This window comes from Lottia gigantea, assembly GCF_000327385.1.
Source record: "Lottia gigantea unplaced genomic scaffold LOTGIsca_44, whole genome shotgun sequence".
Lineage (NCBI taxonomy): Eukaryota > Metazoa > Mollusca > Gastropoda > Lottiidae > Lottia > Lottia gigantea.
In genome coordinates, this window is record NW_008709540.1 from 1,132,787 (window position 1) to 1,155,931 (window position 23,145).

General features: G+C 33.4%; 3 protein-coding genes across 3 annotated transcripts in view; 1 reads left to right on the plus strand and 2 right to left on the minus strand.

Moving 5' to 3' along the window:
• Nucleotides 1–3,040, minus strand: part of LOTGIDRAFT_204246 (hypothetical protein) — a 5,931-nt gene extending 2,891 nt beyond the window's left edge. Inside the window, exons 1-4 of the mRNA XM_009060760.1 lie at nt 2,933–3,040; nt 2,632–2,710; nt 1,885–2,109; nt 1,384–1,485 (exon numbers count right to left, since the gene is read on the minus strand). Coding sequence (XP_009059008.1) covers nt 1,384–1,485; nt 1,885–2,109; nt 2,632–2,710; nt 2,933–3,018 — 492 coding nt within the window. The 5' untranslated portion in view covers nt 3,019–3,040. The remainder of the gene's footprint in view (nt 1–1,383; nt 1,486–1,884; nt 2,110–2,631; nt 2,711–2,932) is intronic.
• Nucleotides 3,041–4,603: 1,563 nt separating this feature from the next.
• LOTGIDRAFT_86582 (hypothetical protein) lies at nt 4,604–7,161 on the minus strand (the record flags this gene model as incomplete). The annotated part of the gene is made up of 6 exons (XM_009060666.1): nt 4,604–4,708; nt 4,986–5,067; nt 5,516–5,599; nt 6,154–6,228; nt 6,640–6,709; nt 7,104–7,161. Coding segments are annotated over 6 exons (474 nt in total), but the record flags the coding sequence as incomplete, so codon positions are not given.
• Nucleotides 7,162–8,073: 912 nt separating this feature from the next.
• Nucleotides 8,074–21,918, plus strand: LOTGIDRAFT_123580 (hypothetical protein; the record flags this gene model as incomplete). Its single annotated transcript, XM_009060761.1, has 28 exons — nt 8,074–8,300; nt 8,505–8,626; nt 9,013–9,111; nt 9,544–9,656; nt 9,982–10,106; nt 10,480–10,610; nt 10,841–10,960; nt 11,262–11,302; nt 11,554–11,613; nt 12,070–12,162; nt 12,603–12,658; nt 13,023–13,044; nt 13,392–13,448; nt 13,946–14,025; nt 14,425–14,585; nt 15,163–15,235; nt 15,799–15,892; nt 16,136–16,225; nt 16,699–16,790; nt 17,300–17,350; nt 18,019–18,191; nt 18,541–18,643; nt 19,031–19,121; nt 19,401–19,508; nt 20,051–20,106; nt 20,611–20,686; nt 21,242–21,358; nt 21,766–21,918. 28 exons carry the CDS (start codon nt 8,074–8,076, stop codon nt 21,916–21,918), a joined length of 2,784 nt encoding a protein of 927 aa, XP_009059009.1.
• Between the last annotated feature and the right edge of the window lie 1,227 nt (nt 21,919–23,145).

Consider the following 23,145-nt stretch of genomic DNA (forward strand, 5'->3'; position numbering starts at 1 on the left):
TTTATCTTTGCCATAATTCTCCAACATCTAAAAACAAAGATAACTTGCCAAGCAAGGTAACATACGCCCACTGGCAGCTGTCAGAAATGATAGTGACTAAAGTACGTATTTTCTCACATTAAAGAAATTTTATTAGTTTGAATTCAATGATATATATATTTACTGCCAGTTATTTATGCTGAGTAATTCCACAAAATTTTTTAAAAATCAATATCAATATCCTAAATACATCAAATTATTAAAATCACACAGCTCTAATATCAAGGGAAAAAAATGTTAAGAGTGAAATCGTTGAAATATCAAACTTGACCAAGATCTCATCAATATAAACAAAAAGACGTAAAACTCCATTCATTTCATTCATCGTAAAAATGAAATCTGTAGTCTCTAATGTGTTCATGAACAAATTTTGAAGCATTTTATATAAGTCAAGGACAATAACTCAAAAACCGTTCATCGAAAGATCGTCAAATTCGACCTTGATCAGGATCTCATCAATATAAATGATCACACCAAATTTTATTAAAATCAGTTGAAAACTGTAATCTCTATTGTGTTCACAAACAAATTCACAAACGCGATTTTCCTAAGTCAAGGGCAATAACTCAAAAAAATTTCATCGAAAAATCGTCAAATTCGAACTTGACCAAGATCTCATCAATATACATTATCACATAGAGTTTCATTAAAATCAGATAAAAACTGTAGTCTCTATTGTGTTCACAAGAAATGTTAACGGACCAACAGACCAACGAACCAACGGACAGGGGCGACGGCCATATACATTTCCACGTGGGCATATAAAAAGGCTTGAATGACTTGTTCAGTCATAAAGTTAGGGCACCTTAAAAATCCCCACCTTTTTGAGACTCTGGGATAGTAACAGACCTGAGAAGCCATGTAGATGACGGTAGCTGGTGAAATCCATTCTCTAGCATGAATACCACCTTCAATAAAGGCTGCTGGTCGTTGATTGGTTGAGTTCGTGGGTACTGAAATCTGAAAGGCAAAAATTACATAAAAGTCTTATTTGTTTATAAGTAATCAGATAAGGGATTGAGTCAAATTGTCTATTGCTAAAATATTTGTTTTAAAATTTAGAAATATAAAAACAGAATATGAACAACATGTGCTCTTCTCAAACTTCCGCCGAGAAATAAGTCAGTTGTGAAGATCATACAGGGTGAAACTGAGTAACAAAGTGTTTCAGGCTCTGTTTTCACATATCAATATCAATACAATTGATTTATTGGGTACTTTTTTAACAGTGATATGCGATATTGTCTCAATTCAATCAGATTCTGATCTAAAGCACAAAAAGATGATACAAGCATCCTCGAAAGATAATAAAAAGTATTTCAAATCTTTTAGAAATTTAACTACCTGAATGGCCAGCATTTCGCGACCTTCAAAAGATTTGGTGATGGTGATCATCTTGGAGATATTGGAATACTCCTGGGTGATATCCTTCACCCATTGCTCAATCTGGAAAAGAAAATCTGAATTATGAATTATTTTTGGTCAATTTTAAAGAAGCTAACACCAATTAACTCAGGATTTTATTAATTGCAAGATTGCAAAAACATCGTTGTAGCTGAATCCAAAAAGCCATTCAATGTGTTAGCTTCTCGGAGTCGGTTATCTAAAGATGTTAGCCTTCATGAGCTGTTTTTCGTGGCATTTTCATAATAATCGTTTTATAACTGCTCCGAACAGCACAGGGAGGCAAAGACGAATGAGCGCGGACAATTGTCTTATTCTGATAAGATAGGAGGATAACAATATATGAATCGGGTACACCACAGTGTTCAAGCGGTATCGCATGTGAATTTGAGAATCAAAATAATTAAACTTTTAACGATCTAAAATAACAGCAGTCCATACCTCTTCTATCTTATGATATTTACTGTAATCAAAATCATCATCGATTCCTGGAATACCTTGATTAGATTCCAACTGGGCGTCAATATAGATCTGTACATCGTTTATTAACGTTTCAGCGTGCATCCCGGCCTTTCCAAACGTATCCAGCACTGGTACCAGATCTGTGGCAGAACCAGATATATCTAACGGCCATTCCACTCCTGCTGATCTGTGCCATATGTCGATCTGAAATGGGAAATTCTTTTATGATTCGTTTTCTCATGACGTTGACCTATATAGTAGTGGTGGTTGTCGCGCGCGAAGCAGATCATGCTTACTCTTTTCGAAACACCTGATGGTACTTCTCTTTGGAGGAGTCCACTACTATACAACTGTTACTCTCGATTTTGATAAGCGGAATTATCTTGCTTCTAGGGATTTCTGTTTCAAACCATTCTGTTTATCAAAGACGTTTCCATTTTTATCATTCTAATTTTCACTCAGGTCTGTGCGGTTCTTGCGATTCCACTGACACTAAGTAGGTTTCTAGCATATGGTTACCGGTGTAGTGAAATTGAAACTTTATCAGGTAAGCAAACGCGGAAACTTAAAACATGGTTGATTCGTCAAGCTCTGCTTTTAGGCTACGATCATTTCCAATAAAGTGATGTTTTTTTGTTTTTGTTTTTTTTTTAGTTTGGGGGTATATGCTTCAATATCAAGCATATACGTTATGTTACAAAGAAAGATCAAAGAGATGAAGCAAACCTGTTGTGGATCTGTCTGAAGTTTTTCAACCAGTTGAAATTGTCTCTGATTTTGTGGAGTGAATCTTATAACTCGATGTCTGAAAAATTAAATATATCCTTGTAAGACCCCAATATTTTACAGGGTGGGGGTCTGAAAATAACTCAATTGATAAAGAACTCGTAATCAAATCAAATACGAGGTAGTAAAACATAGCAGGACTCGGAAATACGTGTAAGTGTGCTTTGAACGGTGATCCCTGTCATAAAAATATTGAATATGTGAACATGTGTGGTTGGATGAATGAAAGAGACATGCTTACCCGTTATATTTGACATGTTCTGTTAGACTGCAGACAAATAACCCAATAAAAATAACGACACAGGTAAGAGGGCGAAACTTCGCCATGATGAAATATTTAGATATTAATATGGTTTATTATCTATCATTTGATTTGTTATCTATCACTTGATTTGTTATCTATTTAATATAGCTATTGTTATCAAGTCATGCTGCCTTTAAAAAGATAACAGTGGCGATCGGGCCCGTAGCTACAGGGAGGGGGTGGGGGGAGTGTGGGGCTAGCCCCTTTTCCGTAAAAGTTCTGATAACCGACCAATTACATTAATTCACCAGTGTCCCTCCTGATATATTACTTACCCCTCAATCCTTATATATAGATGTTTATCTTTTCAGAACCTATTCATACTCTCTTCGTTTAGAACTGGTAACAAGAAAACTTTCATATTATAGACTTTTGTTTATTGTAGATTACTCGTGGGTGTTTTTTTTTAACTTAATACTAACTATGCTAACTTCACCTTATCTTGTATTGAACATTTATCTCTTTATTTGTGACCTTGGCCAGTGCTTTACATAGAAGCTTTTAGGAACTTCTTCACTCTTACCCCTCTGAACAATCAAGTCGATCTACGCCCCCTTTCGTCCCCTAATTTCATTTTGTGTATGCGATATATTTAGCATTTTAAAAAGATATAATAGATCTTGTATCCATGTATCTCTGTCTTGGGCTGTCTCTGAGAAGCACTAGCACACCCATCAGGATTTTTTCCTGAGTTTGATTCTAACCAACGGCACCAAAAGGCATTGCAGACAGCAATTCAACGCTTTACTGACTGAGCTATTCCATTGCCATCAGGTCTGGGATTAGGGCATTGCCACTGTGGGTCTTTTTGTTTGCACTATTGTGTGAGTTAACTGTAATAGGCAAAGGAAGGATGATTTTACCGAGCCAGTGCCTCTACAGAAGAGAAGTAGTAAACAGAGAAACAAAAAATGTCCATTTTGTTTATTGTAAATACTACATGATACAAAAATAGATATTCTATAGTCATAAAAACACAGTGAATAGTAATATGTCATCAGAACCAGCTGATACTCCACAAATAAATTCAATATTATTGATTCCACCTAAGATATTAGTTCATATCTGAGGATGATCCAAATATAAAGATGGGCAGTCCATTTCATTTTTCAGTAGAATCAATACTAATTGAAACTGTCTAGTAATGCTTATATAGTGTTCAATATTAATTAAACCATCTAGAAATAAAGTAGACTACTCGTGTGTATGTTTTGTACAATTTTTTTGTTGAACTATAAATAAAATATATCTTTAAATTAAAAGGTAAAAAGTATATTGCATTTTAAAACAAAAGACAAAAGGGTGCATTTCTTCTGTTTTTTGAGGTTCTATTAGGGACAAAACTAAATTGGGCATAATAGGGTATTTTTCCAATTCCAATTCAAAATGTATCATTTTAAGGTTCTATATGGGGTGAAATTAAATTGGGTATTGCAGGTATTTTTGAAATTTCAATTTAATTAGTATAGAGCTTTATTAGGGACAAAATAAATTGGATATTTTAGTTCAACATAAATGAAAATCTCTCTACAGTTCTGAGGCTTTGTGACTTCTTTCTCTTCGAGATTCTTGCTATACCTCAGAGGCCCTGTTAGGGTTATGTGTAGGAGGATGTCTTGGTGGTGGATGTCTAGGGGCTTCTATCACAGTGGGGCCCTGTGAGGGTTTATAATCCTCCAGAACTGGCTTCCATTCTTCTCCTTTTATGGCTGCCTACAAAATAAAAAAATATGATCAGTTTAATATATTCTTTTTTATTTTCAACAACAAATACTTTTCTTTTAAACTTAGTTTGAACACTTTTTTAACGGATAAAGGAATAGATTAACAGATTTTGAATTGTGATTAAGCACCATTTGACTAGAGCCTCTTTCTAGCTGTATCTACCTATCAAGTCTGATGTAGTTATTTGTAACTACATACTTGGCATCGTTCAAACAATTCCAACAATTTGAAATGAAATCAAGTTATTTTACATGTAAATACATACCACAAAATATATAATACTAGTAATAAAAAAACACATTCCTCCTAATAACGTTGGTAGAATAAAACAACATGGTACAGTTAACCTGCAATAGAAATAGATATAATAGTATTATTTAATAATTACTGTTAAAATATTGCACTGTGAATTTTGGTATTTACATTAATGTCAATAGACCTTATTCATGCCTTGTTTTTGAGACACTGAAACCGAGGTTCAAAACACAAATTACGCCATCCATTGAAAAGATGACGGTGTAATATGGAGGGGAAAAGCCAATATGATGTCACTAAACATCCAATCAACAGCAAAAAAATGGGCTTAAAACTTTCAGTTTGCCTTCTGGATTCAATATGACTGACGTCTGAATACTGTGAATAGAGAGACTTGATCATGATGGGGACAAACATAGAATCGTTATATCACATGGGTTAGAATTTGGTCCAATACACTAAAGTGACATGGTCCTGTTTAACATTCAGTCCATGGTGATTGACAGAAGGAAAATTGAAGACATGGGGAAATGTACTTACAAGAGATAGAAGACAAATCTAACAAAATAATTTCTGGTTATTAAACCACAACACTGAACAACTCGGCTCAATGGTCTCTGAAATCTAAAATTGAAAACTAAAATCAAAAACTTTCTCACTACTAAGGAGTGTTTCTATGAATTCACTTACAATGGAAATTTATTGAAACCTCCATGTTAAAAATAACAGTCAAAAGTTACACAAATTATACAGTTAAAAAGTACTACGAATTTCCATTTTACATACTAGACTTTAGTTAACACTGCTTTAAACCTGTACCGGTGCCTTCTGTTGAATAGTAGCTTGTTACCTTTCACAAGTTATACAACTATGTATTGTATGATATCTTGAATAAAGAGTGCCAGGTCTTTCTAGGTTATCAATCAATCAAGCAATCAACCAAATTCTCTGCAATTTTTTATGCAAAAATTCAGACAAGTAACGATTTATATCTTGATGTTACCAAAACTGACTTCAGTCCATTCAGACTCTATTGCCAGATTTTAACCAATCTATGGCCAAAATAAATATTATTCAAGTTATCTGACAGTTACATAGTGCCTGTAAAGCATTGCCTTCAATCTAAATGAGACAGTGTATTAAACTTGGTATTTATGTTTTATTAATAAAAACCTTACTTTCTTTCTACACATTTTCCATTCTGTCTTTTACTTCTGGGATATTCCAACAGTGCCACCAATATTCCTGCTACTCTAAGATTTTATTTAAGGAAAAGAAATTCAATTGGAACTTTTGAAAAGAAAGAACGAAACAATCATATTGACAAGAATAATAACATAGCCTCTCAATATTTCTCTCTGGAATCCTTTCTGCCAGTTGTACCTTAGTCAAACCTCCTGGTATTGATCATTTCCATATTAGCTTACAGCTAGATGACTAAAATAAAGAGGATCCTTCATACCAGCTGGTCCTGGCCAACCTCTGGCATTGATCTTCAAAAGATAATATATACCCTTTTACAGCTGAATTGACTAACATTTTTTAAAGAAAAATTGAATTGAAATAAAATAATTTGCTGAAACTTTTTTAACTGACTATTTTCCAAAAAAGACTTAAATAAAAATTACTAAAATTAATGAAGATCTACAGATTGAAAAGGATACATTCCATAAGCACCAAACGGCCAGTTGGGGAACTGTCCTGCTACAGCAATAATTCCTCCTAATAACACAACTGAAAAATAAAAAGCAAGTACTGTACTTCTATAAACTGGTCTTCCATTGTATCTGATGCTTTGACAGGGGACAGTTTGGTTTGTAGGATCGAATTAAATAAACAGCGAGTAAAAGTAAAAATATTTATCTAACATAGCACCGGCTTCTTTTAAAATATAAAATCAAAAGCTCAAACGAGAATGGTGCATATTATATACCTGTTGTTCTGTTTCCTATCATTAATGTTTTGTGCTTGATAAAGATTCCTGTATGTGAATTGAAACGTTGCAAAAATTATTTAATGAGAACGGTGCAAACTATCTGTACGCACTATACTGATGCGCATTATAATCCGGTATGTACGGTACATATACAACAGTTTATTGACAATCAACAAAACAAATAATAAGTACCTGCAGAAGATGCTATAGCTTGTTCATTGGCCCACATGGCCCACTCGATTTTACCCATCACTTTCTAGCCTATTCAAGTCATTAGATTCAACAAAATGTAAAAATATCAAAAAATTAATCGTAAAAAGTTTGTTTACGTTTGAAACTTCCGGTTTGACTCTTTAAATTTGAAGGTAAGAAAAGCACTGACGTAAAATTCAATGAATTTGTAAGAAAGAATTTGATTGGTAGCTCACTTATCATCATCCAATCATTTAGTGTTTCTTATTTTATTAGCCAAGGGAAGACAACTCTTCATAAAATTCCTTGCCGGCGAAAACTGCAAAAACCCGTGTTTCGGTAAAACTTTTATTTTCATTAATAACTTTGTAATCTTAGGAAAATTCGAGAGAATCGTAGCCCTATTTGGATAATCAAATCCAAGCTTAGCAATCTACGTAGTGTTGCTTTGATTCTGAGTATTCATCCGAGAAAAGTTTAAAATTTTGATTGCACCAATCTGGCTATAATCTGTTCATCTCACCATATCTACTATCTGTAAAACTTTACAAGGTTAATATTAAATAGCCATGGGCCATAACAGGCTACTACAGAGTATATGAGGGTTATTGTAATCATTAAGGTTAAATTTCTGAACAGGTATTCAGTGCTATTTATTTGTTTAAAATTTGTTAATGATTGTAAAGAGGTTTTCTAAAAAATGTTATGTGTATTGAGAACACTGCTAGCATCAATTTGCACCATTCCAATTTTCTATCAGACATTTGTTGTACCTGAAATTCCACTCAAACTAAGTGTTTGATGATGTTACTAATTGCAAAATACTGTATGCTTTATCACTATTAGTGATGTCATCAAACACTTAGTTTTAGTGGAATTGCACGAACCACACACGTCTGATTGAAAATTGTAATTTGGGTTTAATGCTCACCTAAGATAAAGTTATCTTTCTTTTCTATTTCAGGCAAGAATGTTACTATGGCAACTAATAATTGCCGGTGTAGCAGTCCATCTGATCCTGTTTTATTCCATTTTTGATATTTACTTTACATCACCCCTGGTCCATGGAATGACACCGCACAAATCAGAGTTCCCCCCTCCTGCTAAACGCCTCGTTCTGTTTGTTGCTGATGGCCTGAGAGCAGATAAATTCTATCAAGTCGATCAGGATGGTAAATCCATGGCTCCTTATTTAAGGTAAAAGTTTTTTTTTAAGAATATTTTTAAATTAACTTGCATCTTAAAATGTATTAAAAGTATAATCTAAGAATTTTTTAAACTTCAGTTCCCAGCAAATTCAGCTAAAATATAATATCTTTGGCTTTAAGTTTGGATCTAATTGACAAAATAAATGCAAATTTTGTGAGCATACTGAAAATAGAGTTCTGATTTATTTTCTAGGAGTATAATAGAAACGAGAGGATCATGGGGTGTCTCCCATACTAGAGTACCAACTGAAACACGGCCAGGCCATGTGGCTTTGATAGCTGGCTTCTATGAAGATGTCAGTGCAGTGGCTAAAGGTAATTTTTTTTATGATAGCCTTTTTTATTTTCATTCAAAGTATAAGTATGTAACCGAAAATTTTTTTCTTTATCTAAGGAATGACCTGAACAATTTTTCAATTTATCGCTGTATAAACAGAAAAACCTGTATACACTGTATAAATCTGTGTAGCTGTTGAACAATAAAACAATGCACTATTATTGGCTTGAAAGACAAACCCTACGCCCAGGATAATGTCAAATTAATTCAATATATGAATTGATCAGAGTTACCAAATGTTGAATTGTGATTTATATATTGTAGGGAGGAAAGAGAATCCTCCTGTACATCTCTCTCCACCTCTCCCTCCCCCTCCCCCTCCCCCTAATGAATGTTATGTTATGTATATTGATATATATTGTAGGGTGGAAAGAGAATCCAGTAGAATTTGATTCAGTATTTAATGAGAGTAGATATACATGGTCTTGGGGCAGCCCTGATGTTTTACCCATGTTCTCTAAAGGTCAGTGTATGAAATATTCAATCCTTTAAGACCTTGATAATGCCTCGTTTTGAACACATCAAATGCGAGGCACATGACACAAATGATGTCATCTATTGAAAATATGGCAACTTCATATGAATGAATAGCCTATGTGACGTCACTTAATACCCAATCAACAGTGAGAAATTGGTCTAATGTGCCCTTTCTCAGGAATGTGTGATAATATCATAATAGCCTGACTTTTAGCTATTATGAAGAGGCTGTCTATTGGTGCCAAAAAATGAATATTTAGATTTCCCTTGTAAGGTTTAAAATTTGAATTAAGAATTTATAAAAGCTTTCTTCTATGATTGATTTACAGTAGTACATGCAAAGCTTCAATTTTTATGTGTAGTTTTTATCCATGAATGAATGCAGTAATGATATTATAACATGACCTATTATTTTCAGGTGCCAGCGGAGACCATGTGTATGTAAATTGTTATTCAGCAGAATTAGAAGATTTTGGTGCTTCAGATACAGACATGAGAAGATTGGATACCTGGGTTTTTGATAGGGTTAAGGTCAGTCCTTATTTAGTTCTAGGCTTATTTTTTAGGCTTTTTTTCCATTTGTTAGCCTTCTGTAAGTAAATTACCAATTATCAGATACTGTGGTTTTTGATAAAGTTTAACTCACTATTTTGCTGATACTCTTTATTTTCTCATTTCAACTCTATTCAGAAATATACCAAATCTTTTTGTATCTTGTAAATCCAATTTCTAATTATTTTGTTGGGGTCTCTTTGTAAAGTGAGACATCAATAAACTTTATATGTATGTAACTGAAGAAAGACTACAGATGATAAAAAAAATTCAATTTCAACTTGATAATATTTTCATGTTTCAGGAGTTTTTTGAGGCTGCTAGAAAAGATGAAGAATTACAGTTTAAATTAAACCAGGATAAAGTTGTGTTTTTTCTTCATCTACTTGGTTTAGATACAACAGGTCATACTCAGAAACCGTATTCACAGTAAGTGTAGAAAATTATTAGAATCTGAATCGCTTTGAAAGAGGTTTATAATTTTTACAAGTATCGGGAACACTGGTAGCATCAATTTGCATCCTTAGCTAATCTAAGTGTTTTACTATGTCACCACTGAAATGCCTTCTATGATACTCAATTAGTGACGTTATCAAACACTTAGTTTTGGTGGAATTTCAGGAACCACAGACGTCTGATTGAAAATTGTAATGATGTAAATTGATGATACCAGTGTCTTTGATACTCATAAAAAAATTTGTTAATAATAAATATTTTACATACTGCACCTTTAACAATTTGAACGTGAACACAAGCAGAGATTATTCTGGAACTAAATTCTTTCATCCTGATTCTGTTTCAGAGCATATTTTAAGAATATAGAGTATGTTGATACTGGTATTAAAGATATAGAGGAGTTGATAGAAACATATTATAACCATGATGGACAGACAGCATATATCATGTCTGCAGACCATGGCATGACAGATTGGGGTAAGATACTTTTTATTTTAGACAAAGAGATCTGGTTTCATTCTGCTTTTAATGAAAGATATTTGAAAATTGCAGAGAAGTAAATATTCTGGGATTATAAAATAAAATGTGGGCATTTTAATGTATCAATGACAAACACAAAATGTTCAACAGATCAAAATCCATTGAGTCCACATGTCAACAAATGGGGTGGGAAACAATAAAAATCTATATTTTATTTTATTTTTTAGGTTCACATGGTGCTGGACATCCAAGTGAAACATTGACCCCATTAGTAGCCTGGGGGGCAGGGGTACGTGGACCCCAGACACAGGAAAGGTGTGGCCAATTTCAGGATAAATTCTGTCAAGGTATGTAGATGAGTAATATTGATAAATGAAAGTAAGAATTTAATTTTTCGAAAAATGCAAACAAGATTTTACTTTTACCCCCAAAAATATGATATTATTAATATGAATTCAAAATCAGTAGATGCCCGTTAAAGTCAGAAGCTGTTTCATGCTCTAAAGTAAGCTAGTCCATCTCAGTGGCTGTTCCATGCTTGTAATATCTTTTTATGAAAACAAAAACCTGCCCGGCCAGGGGTAGCTCTAAAGTAGGCTAGTTCAACTCAGTAACTGTTCCTTTACCTTGACAATGTTGGTCTTTCAGAATGGGGATTAAATCATTTAGAAAGAACAGATGTGGAACAGGTAGAGTTCTTTATCTTATTGTCATTCCTTGCTTATTTTTTAATATTTTTAAAATTTTGAAAATGTGGAAAGTCCTTCATTTTCTCATAAAATTTGACAGATATGTAAGATTGATATGGTGTAAGAAATCATTTCATATATTTGGTCATTTGACAAAATACAATAGAAAATGAAATTATTTTGATTTTGTGTAGAGCTTAGAACATTTGTCTGCTGATTGTAAAGTGTTATTTATGCTATTTATTTTACAGGCTGATATAACTCCATTAATGTCCTATTTAATTGGTGCTGCTTTTCCTTTAAATTCTGTGGTACGTTCAATCTATTATTTCATCTTGTAACTGACTAGAAAGCTTGAGTATGCTCTGTTTAATTGTTATAGCTTGTGAAGCTTCTTTCCTTTAAATTCTGTGGTAAGTAGAATCTATTATTTCATCTTGTAACTGACTAGAAAGCTTGAGTATGCTCTGTTTAATTGTTATAGCTTGTGAAGCTTCTTTTCCTTTAAATTCTGTATAGTAAGTAGAATCTATTATTCCATTTAATACAGCAAATAAACATTATCGTTCACAAAGTGACTGCATGCTTTGCCCCTCTGTTAGACTGTTTATCCATGTGGAATTTTGCATGTTGATTTATATCTCTCAGCAATTTTTCTTTATAATTTTGATGGTTGATCACATCAAGTACATTTTTTCAGAGTTTCAGTTAGATTTAACCAATGTATCCATTTTAACAACTTTGTAAAATTTTAAAAATATTTTCAGGGTAGTCTACCAGTCGACTATTTAAATTTAACAAAATGGCAGAAAGCTGAGGCATTATATTCCAACGCTCGACAGATCATGGAACAATTTGATGTGAGTTATTTTTCTTCTGTTTTTAAACCTTTATCAAAATTAGAATGTCCCCCTTCAAATCTGTAAGCATATGATATCTAATAGCAAAGTTTTGAATAGATTATATCAAACACTTTGACCCCTGAATGTAAATGAAGTATAACATCATATACCCTGAACTCCAAGTAATAAAAGTAAAAGTGTATGATGTTAACGTTGTATGATGTCACTTAGTAACAGCAGTATACTGACTGCTCAGGTATATATTGTGTGTGGCCAGTAAACTGGCCGCTAGGGTTGATAGGGTTAAAGGTATTGTTTACCCTCACTTACTATTAAAATATAGAATCTAACTCAGTTTTTCATCCAATCAGAATTTAAGTGAAAGTTTATTTTATTTAGAATTTTTCAATCACATGACATTTATACTCCCTCCACCTACTTAACCACTTTGATTTCAGGTAAAAATGGAGCAAGTTAAAGAAAGTTCCTTTTCTGCCACATTCCAATATTTCAAGTGAGTAATTTCTATTATATTGTATATTCTGTATGTCATTTTAAAGGGTTTCTAAAGAGGTTATCTAATTTTTTGTAGGTGTATAGGGACACTGATAGCATCAATTTTCAATCAGACATCTTTGGTACTTGCAATTTCACTAAAATAAAGTGATTGATGACATCACTAATCACCATCTGGGGCCATTTTCAAAATATACTTTTATGATTTTGGTGTTCTTGCCATCTGATTGGACGATGATTAGATTCTATTTTGACTTTTTATTTTAATTAGCCAATAAGATTTAAATTACTGTAATTCTGAAAATATTTATACTTCATCAATAGTCTTAGTGGTAACATTCAATTTCTGTTTTCTTTTCCAGAGACCTTACTCCTACTAAAAAGGTAAGGCATGTCCCTTTCTCTGTCTTTTTTCATATTTCATAGCTGAATCAAAAATAATAAAAAAATATCTTTAATTCTGTCTTGGAACATGACAACAAAAATCTAAACTTTTAAACAGCATGCTATTTTGGATCTATGTATACTCTGATGTTAGAATTGAGGGTTTACCATGGGGTAGCATGTTTACATTAGCAGCTTTCTTAACTGGCCAATCAGTCTCTAACAAGCTCTCTCATTATTGATGTTCTGTACTTCACTTCAAGGCACAACAAACAACAATTCTGAACTCATCTGATAAATGAAGTGTTTTGTATATATAACTCATTGTGTTATTATTTTATTTTCAGTTGAATGCTTTAAGAAATTTGAAAACCCTGATAAAAGCTGGCCAACATGAACAAGCAGTAAGTTTGATTCTCACAAATTTTATAGTTTATTTAAATCTGATGTTCAACTATTTGTAATTTACAAAGAACTTGGCAAGTGTTTCTTCATCAGGACAGCTAGATATAATGAGGGGCTGAAGGACATTTATTTTTTCTGATATCCAAATTTATTTAACTTGATTAAAAAGTAACCTAATTCAAAGAAGTTTTAGTCAATTTAGTCCTTCATATCTCCTGGGGGGGATTCCTGAAATCAACTGGACATTCATTCAAAAAAGTTGGAACAGAATTCAAAATGTGTACAACATGTGCAGAAGAAATAGTAGGTGCAGACAGAATTCAAAATGGCAGGGAAAGAAATACAAGGGAATATCTGGAATGTGACATAATCTGGTTCTGTTCCGTTTTAAGACAGAATTGGAACAAACGGAACTTGTTCAGAACTCACCAATCAAGTGCCACTATAGTCTTGTAGTCTAAAAGAAGGAATTCATTGGGGTTTTTTTTGATTGTAGATATCAGAAGGACAAGAATTAATTCAGACTATTTTACAAGGTTTAAATTATTACCAGACCTATAATAGATCTTTTCTAGGGTAAGTACAATGGCTCAAATAGATTAGAAGTAGGGGCCTGTGACATAAGTGGGTCATAAGCCATTATGTTAACAGCCTATCAGTCAAGGGCTCTGATTGGCTTATTCTTTGGCATACAATCCAATCACATAGCTGCATTCTATGATGCGAGCGACTATTGCAGTCAAGGTATTAGATGAAGTTTGTAATAGCTCGACATTGTGAAGATCAAGAACAAGTGGCTCAGAGTTTCACTCTATGAGATCTTCAGGTTCTGGGCCCAGTTCCACAAAAAATCTTAAGATCAATTTTGTTGATATTTCTCAATGTAAAACTCTACATCTTAGACAAATTCTTAATAAGATTTTTTATGGAATGGGACCCAGTTTTGATATTTCGAAACGTTTGTTTATATTTTAGAACGAGTATCGTATCAGGGTTTCTAGGATGGATGGCGTTCGTATTACAGTTAGTTTTACACAGATATTCTAGTTTAAAATATCAGGTGAAACAGTGTCAGTCTAGTCTAGTTAATATGATATTCTATATGATTGGTCTAGTTGTTATAACCTTACTATACAGTAAGTATATATTTCTATCTCTTATGTGTTGAGTGGCGATGTTCATTTGGTGACTTCGAGCCCGGTTATATGTGCGGATAGTGGTTTGCCGAAGAATTACTATAGCATGTATCAAGGAATGAGGGATTAGATATATCACCTTCACATTTTCAAGCTATTACGAACTGTATGTTATACTTTGACTGCTTTATCCACCTTTCTTGTATCACTCACGTTTGTAAATGCAGCCAATCAGAGTCCTTTACAGAAAGTCAACAGACCATAAGCCATAATGTTTATAGGCTTTATGTCCAGGGCTCTGATTGGCTGTTCAGTGAAATCAAATCGCTTCATTCTGTGATACAAGAAAGGTAGCTATTGTAGTCAAGGTATAAGATGCAGTTCGTAATAGCTTGACATTGTGAAGATAGGGTAATACATGCTATAGAAAATATCTATAAATTTTATCCAATATATTGGCTGTTTGTGGAAAATAAGCAATTTTTTTCAGATTATTTAATGTATACAGTCGACTCCTGTTTTAGCAGTTGCTAATATTCCATTTTATATATAGAATATATTTGAATTTGTGTTTCAGTGATGCACGCACCTGTAATGTATTATGTATATTGTTTACTGCCAGTTGTCTTGTGGAATAAAGCTATACATGGGTGAGAAATTTTGTAATTATTTGTAATTTTTGACAGAAGATATTGGCCAGATTCTTATTTCAACTCAAACTGATTTCTCCTCAGAATGTGAAATTGACCTTTGAACTAAAGATTTGTGACTCACAGAACTTATTGGTTTTGTGGTCTTAATTGCCCCTATTACTGACTTTATTGTACACATCTCCATTTTAAGATTCATGTACCTGTTTTGTAAAATTAATTGATCTGCTCATTTCTGTTCTGATAGATATGGATTCATTTCTCCTTTGATTTGTAATGAAGAATCAAAGGTACAATGGGCTGTTATTTCTTATAACAGTTGAGAAATTGTTCATTTTAAAGCGTCTAGTCTTTCAGATGTGATAATAAACACATACACCGTGTGCTACAGGCTGTGCATTTTATAGATCCCTCGACAGTTGGAAATCAAAAAAGAGCAGGCTAATGCCACTGTTGTGTCCAAATTTCCCTCATTGCACACTGCATGGTTTTGGCTTTCTTCATTAGCCCAATTAGTTGCAGAATAGTAAAACAACATTTCATTTCTGTTATAGATGTAAAAGTATAATAGAGAACAGTAGAAGAATGATTAATAAAAACAATATGGTTGAACTAGCCTTGTCTATTGTTAGTACAGTATTAGGACTACAGATATTGGTAAGATATATATTATATTGATATTATTCAGTAGTGTTACACACAGGGTTAAAGTTAATCGGTATTGCATGGCAGTTTGCGAGTCAAAATGATCCCTTGTGCGATCCAATATTTTCTTTGATTACCCAAATTATAATTTATCACGGCAATCTACAAATCAAATCCGAACGCCCCAAAATCCCTTTAATTGATATGAATATATTTATACGTTATGTATTATTTGTTGATTTATCACTATTTCAGGTTGTAGGATTTTTCTATCGTGAATTATTGTCTCTAGTATTACTAGGAATGGCCGTTTGGCCTCTTTCTTCTTCCAATACAGCTAGCAAGGTAGGTCACTTGTACTGAATTATCTAAGGTGGCCCTCGATTGGTTAGATCTGAACAGTTTCCCCCTGTTCCAATTCTGGCTTCAATAGAACAGTACAGAACTGGATCACATTCAAAATTTGCCCATCTATTCCTTACTCCACCGTTATGAATTCTGTCTACTTCAACCTTTTTTTCGGCAGATGGAACGTGTTCTGAACATTGTTCCAACTTGTTTTAGTGAACACGTGCAGAACTCTCCTATCGAGCGCCCACCAAAAGTGTATAGCAGTTATAAACCTGTAACACAGACTGTAGTACATTTGGTTAAAGCCTAGGAATGACGTTGTTTGCCTAGTTACATCAAATAAATGGTTGTCGTGAGTTCTATTCTTGGTCAGCACGTTATTTCTGAATTTCTACTATAATCTTATGTGCTATGAATATTTCTTGTATTTCTTTGCCAAATTTAATGTCATGGATTATAAATTTCAGTGTACGAAGATTGGCTGGAGTATTAGCTGTCTCTTATTAGCGATATTTCCTCTCTTACCATTGGTCGGTCAGAATTCAAACTATACTTTAGTGTAAGTTATTACTTCATTCATATTCATAAGATGTTAGGGAAGGGCACATCGTTTCCTCATCACATTCTAAAATATTTGATACTTGTGTTGAATTGTGGTCATCATGTAATGCATATTCATAACATATTTTGGAAGGGCACATTGTCTCTAAACACTTACCAATATAACATATTGCTCTAGACTGAAACATCTTGTATGATGGCTATTTTGACAGTTATCAGAGATAAATCAGTAGGTTTAAAATCCTCACACGGACCGAGAAAATCCTGACCCCATCCAGCTGCCAACTGTCAAAATAGTTACCAGATGCTGGAATAGAGGATGATGTTTCGGACTAAAATTCTAACCGTGTTTAATTGTGGATATTTTACTTGGTATCAGGGAGCAGATAATAATTTTGATATAATGTTACATCAGTGACTATCCACACAACTCTTTAACACTCCATCATCATAACCCACTGGATGCAGAAAAGCTATGTTTGAATTTCTCTCTCTGTTTATTTTTAGATTATGTTCTGGAATATTACAGGTCAGTATTGGTCTGATTATCACTAAAAGGTAATTATAACATATTACAGACAGAGATATTTTCAGTGTATATAAACCTTGTAAAAACAGACTTAACTGGGCTATAACTAGTTTATATGGAAGTTATTGCAGTTTATTTTTCAAAATGAAATGAAATGGATGGTGTTTTACATCCTACTTTTCTGCACCATGTTGTCTAACGAAGACGGACAACACCATGCAGAGTGCAATGAGAGAAATTTTGCAAGGATGCTCTTTTTCGATTTCCAGCTGTTGAGGGATCTTTAACATGTACAGCCTGAAGAACACAGGGCCTCGGTTTATTGTCGCATCCGATTGTCTAAATGTTTTTTCCATGTCAGCCCCTCTTACCTGTATTTATTTTTCAGACAATATGATGTTCAAAAAGTTAAAAGTATTAATTATATTTTACTATTAGAGGTAACTATTCTTTATTTTATTTAGAAACAACTTTAATATTTTATCATTTAGCGTATCTTTTTTAAATTCTATATATATACTATTCTTAGATCTGTTATTAAATTATATATTGCAAGCTGCTCGCATAAATTTCTAGAAAAAGAGACTGACCCGGCCTTGGACCCTGAACTTTCAAATTTCTTGTCATTGTACATCGTGCTTACCCCCCCTTGATGATTCTGTGGACCCTACTCGCCCGCTTTCTTAGTGATTCATAGAAATACCACTGCTTGTTTTAACTATATATATTCAAACATAATGAATTGTGTCTATGTTTTCCAGACTATATTAGTTATTTTATCAACATGTGTGGTGTTTGATACTAAAAATAGTATCAATGAAGGTCAAGGCCTACCAGTCACATGTCAAATATTTAGTTGGACGTTACTAGGTGAGTTAAAAGACAAAGTTTGCCCATTCAGTCATTTGTACCTTTGAATCAGAGATGAGAATTGTCAGCTAAGCTAATCGGTTATAGTATTCACGGCTTACCATTGAAATTTCAGCCTCTTAAGAGCCTTCATTTTAACACAGTAGCCTCAATCTTCCAGTCCCAACTGCGACAAAAAATGTCTTGGTGTTAGAGGCTATATTAACAAGAGAAGATTAGATCGAAACATCTGCCTCTATTTCAGCCTCTGATATCATTTAGATAGTGATACAGAGAAATCTTGAATGACTGAATGTTATGGAATATTCTTCATGTAACAAATTCATTTAATTGTTCTTTGTATATTCAGTCTTATGTCCTAGTCTACCTCTGTTATCATCATGTAGTATAGAAGAAAGATTATCCAGCCTGTGTTTATCATTTACAGCTTTATATCAGCTCATGTCCATTACGTATCCTTTGAGAATTTTAGTGCCGTTACTTTTGCCCAACTTACAGTACAGTCTTTTTTTCATACTCAGCTGAGATTTTACTCAAATTTGAAGCAGCTATTACAGGTGTATAACTGATTGTATCAAACAAAAAATACAATACAACTATACCTTACTGCACAATGTTTGTAGCATTATCACATTAATCTTTCAAATTTCATGCTAGCGACTTGTGTTTCAGATATGCAATCCTCATTAGAAAAGCTCGATTTTCTAAGGCATATAATTACAGTAAACAGGAGTGAGAAGTTATTTATTTATTGAGTATTAGCCCAAGATTTCTTTCAATGAGTCTTCTTTTACAATGTTTATGTGTTCTATATATAATTCTTTAACTGAACTCTCTAGTTATGAAGGTTTGTTTCTATCATCATTATGTATGTTGTTATATTATTGGTTGTCTATGGAAAATGAAAACTCACAAAATAAATCACGTAAAGTAAGTTATCTTCTGTATCATTGTTCAACTTTAAAAACTTTATGATATAATCTGTTATATCTGCCACTATCCTAACATCTTTACAATGTCAAGCTATTACGATGAGTCAAATACATTGACTGCAATAGTCACCTTTCTTGTATCATGGAATTTAGGAAATGCAGTGATTTAATTGGATTGTAGACTTGCGAATACAGCCAATCATAGCCTCAGATTACACAAGCAGCCACATTGTTCTCATGTGAACTGTATTAATTTTGTTGTTGTTGATATTTTCAGAAATTAAGTGAGATTAGTTTTGATAATGAGATTTTACTAAGTAATAAAAATCATAATGACGTCACCAGATCTCTAGAGATTTCAGATCTACGTAGAACTTTCTTTTTTGTATCCTTTTCTTAACAAACTGATACAATTACAATGAAGACCTTTCTAAGAGAAGTTATTTAGGCGGAGACATGTTGGAAAGTTTTGTTCAGTCATTTGTTTCAGTTACAGTGGAACCTCGCTATCTGTACTCTCTTTACTGGGAACAGAATATGTATTATGTAACATTACACTTTAATCCAGTGATTTGGTTTCTGGTTCCGTATGGCTGTGATTGGCAACTAATGGTATATTTGAATATAATATTGTTAAACCTAGGTTAAGCAAACATATTTGTGCACATCTATGGTCAAGTAAAAACATAAAGCTATATTTAACCTTTCTAGCAGAGATAAAGCTAAATAATGGCTGTGAATTCTTATCTGGATTTATGTACAGCCACAATTGGGTACAGATAATCTGGGAAAAACACTTCAGTTCCAATACAAAGAAATTAAATATTTAAGCTGTCATTCAGTCTATTTAGATTGCTATTAATTTGTATGCACCCGAGTATATCATTTGAAATTCATATTATTTGATTTCCTTAACCAGTAATAAAGATATTTTTAACGTTAATAGGATTTTTTGGAACTGGAAATATTGCCAGTATCAACAGGTAAGGTTCTGTTATTTTATTGTGGTGATGAACTGCCACTCCCTTCTATAAACCAGTTATGCAAACTGGCGTTTATCTTTCGATAAACTGTAATTTGTCACATGGCGTATGAATACATCCCAAAGCTCAACAATGACTCGATAAATAATAACCAATCAGATAAAGTAATGAAATAAAGAAATATCTGAATATAGATATATAAGAATTAACCATTGGTCTCAATAGCGTTATTGGCGTTTAAACACAGTTGATCATGTGACTTTGTCATTCATTCAGTTTGTCACATGATCAATTCCTTTGTGAATTGTGAATTTGTTATCCTTGTAAAATATAGTTAACAAAACACAAGACAATATTATGGAATATAACACACTTTTTTAATAAGGTTAGTTTATGAAAGAAGTGTGTTATATTCTATAATATTATCTTGTGTTTTGTTATATGTGCTTCTCGCTTCTATATGTCGTTCAAATTTTATAAAACATAGTTGTTTTTTCTTTTCAGTTTTGATCCATCATCTGTGTATTGTTTTTTAACTGTTTTTAATCCTTTTGTTATGGGATTTCTAATGATGGTGAAGGTAAGTTAAATTAATCAAACTAAATATGTTGCTTTGGCATCTAAAAAAGTCTTTTGTGTATGTGGGATAGCTTTAGTGGTGAAAATTCTAATTCATTATGTTTTGCACACTATGAAAGCCTGATGCATTCGATGCCTTTGTCATATACCTTGACGGCAGCAGCTGCCTTTGTTAAATCATAGAATGTAGCAATTTGATTGGATTGTACTCAGTGAATACAGCCAATCAAAGCCCTCAATAGAAATACTGTAAACATTGTGACTTGGTGATTATTTACTTTTTGTCCAGGCCTCTGAATGGCTGTTTATGCAAGAATACGATCCAATCAAGTCGCTGCATTTAACAACTTCTGTGATACAAGAAATGTGGCTATTGCAGTCAAGGTATAAGTCAAAGTAAGATTGAGTATAGCAACTGTTTTTTAGCTAAAAATCATCTTCTGTGTTTCTGGGGGTAAATATCATTATATTTGCCTATCATTCCACGGCTGCAACCAGCAAGTACTTGTTCACGATCAATATCATCATCCACTAAAGCTGTATTTCTATCTTTCAGAATTTAATACCTCTATTAATAGTAACGTGTGTATTTCGAGGTGTACATGTTATAACACGAGTACCAACAAAGGCTTTATTTTTACTGGTACTCATCATGTCTGATTTTATGGGTTTGGTGAGTTTTTCATAATGTTAAAGGGATAGATTCTATTACTTCTGAAGACTATTTACTTATTTTCAAAACTCTGATAAACCCCCAAAAATGGAGCATCTGTCCCTTTAATACAATACCTAAAAAATAAGAATGTCTGTCAAATAGCTAAACAAAGATTAGAAGCAATATGTTCCATATGGAACAGAGTTGTGTTTAAATTCTTGGCTCCCTTTTGAAGACAGATTTTCAAAATTACAGGTGCCCCCCCCCCCAAGTAGGTTGTGAAGCAGGGTTAAAGTGGTCTGCTGGTATGAATAATTTGCCTATCATTCCACGGCTGCAACCAGCAAGTACTTGTTCACGATCAAGTGAAACCAGATAACTTCCCAAAAAGTTAATAATTGTTTTTATACTATTTTTTTTTTCAGCATTTTTTCTTCTTGGTACAAGACACGGGGTCCTGGCTGGACATAGGAACTAGTATCAGTCATTATATTATAGTTATGACTATGATTATATTTCTTATTCTATTGTTTGGACTCTCACAGATTCTTATGACTTTTAAACTCAGATTACGGTAATACAGCGCCGTGGGTTCAAATCTCTATCATGGAAGGTAGAAGCTTAAACGCTAAATTTTATATCCTGTGCTATTGTTGGTTGGGCAAAAATTAAACAGGTGTGCCAAGATTATATTTGGGAAAACTGCGCTACAGGTTCAAGCCTGGAGGATATTATTACTGTTCATAAATCTTATTTTTATGAGTTTTTGTGTGTTTGTGAGTAGATTATGTTTATGTTCAGGTGTAAACGTCATTTTGTCAAAATGGCTGTTGTTGAATTTTTAATATTTATATTTTATGTAGTGGGGCAGGCTAATGCCGCTGTCCTGACAAAATTTCCCTCATTGCACCCTGCATGGTGTTGCCCGTCTCCATTAGCCCACATGGTGCTGAAAAGTATGACGTAAAACTCCATTGTTTGTTATATAGTGGGTATATAAATGGTATATTTTTCATATTTATTATGTTCATTCTTTAATTTATTCTTTTGATAAACTTTTCACATTTTTACCAGTTGTTTTGTACCTTTAGTGTCAAACAATTGTTTCTTCAAGACCTGTCAGTGGTGTCAAATATCACAAGAATCAACAAGAATGAATGTCCAGGGATAATTGAAACTATACCAGTTAGACATTAATTGTGTTCATTACTACTAAGGAAATACTTAAACATCCTCAATAAATCATCACAAATGTCCCAAATATAATGGCTCCAATAAACACTTGTCAGGTGACTCACTCAAAAACTCTGCCCACTAATCTGTGAAATTAAGCCCTATAGTGTGCAGTGGAGCCAATACATGAAAGCAAGTAATAGGTTAGAAATTCGGCAAACTCAGATATTTCGCCTCCTCCCCCTCAGACGTAAACCTAGCTCCTCCACTGATAGTGTGGCTTCACTTCATCTCAAGATACTTTGAATGATAAAACAAGGCCTGAGAGTGACAACAGTCTAACCTGCAAAAAGTTTTGGTTAAATTGTACAAGAACAGGAAGTCTGATTTTAATTATGAAAAGGGGACATAGATGGCTGAAATGGAATTGTAGCAGCTGGAAATGTGTTCTATTAAAAGCATATACTATACCCCTGAATGAGTCTATTGAATAAATCAATTAAGGTGCCCTCACAACCAATTGCGTCTGGTTGAGGATAACAAAAGTGGCACGAGAGATGAGTTAGACTGCTATTCTTAATAGGCCATTTGTAACTGTTGATTGCTATGGTGTGAGGGACGTTTGAAATGAT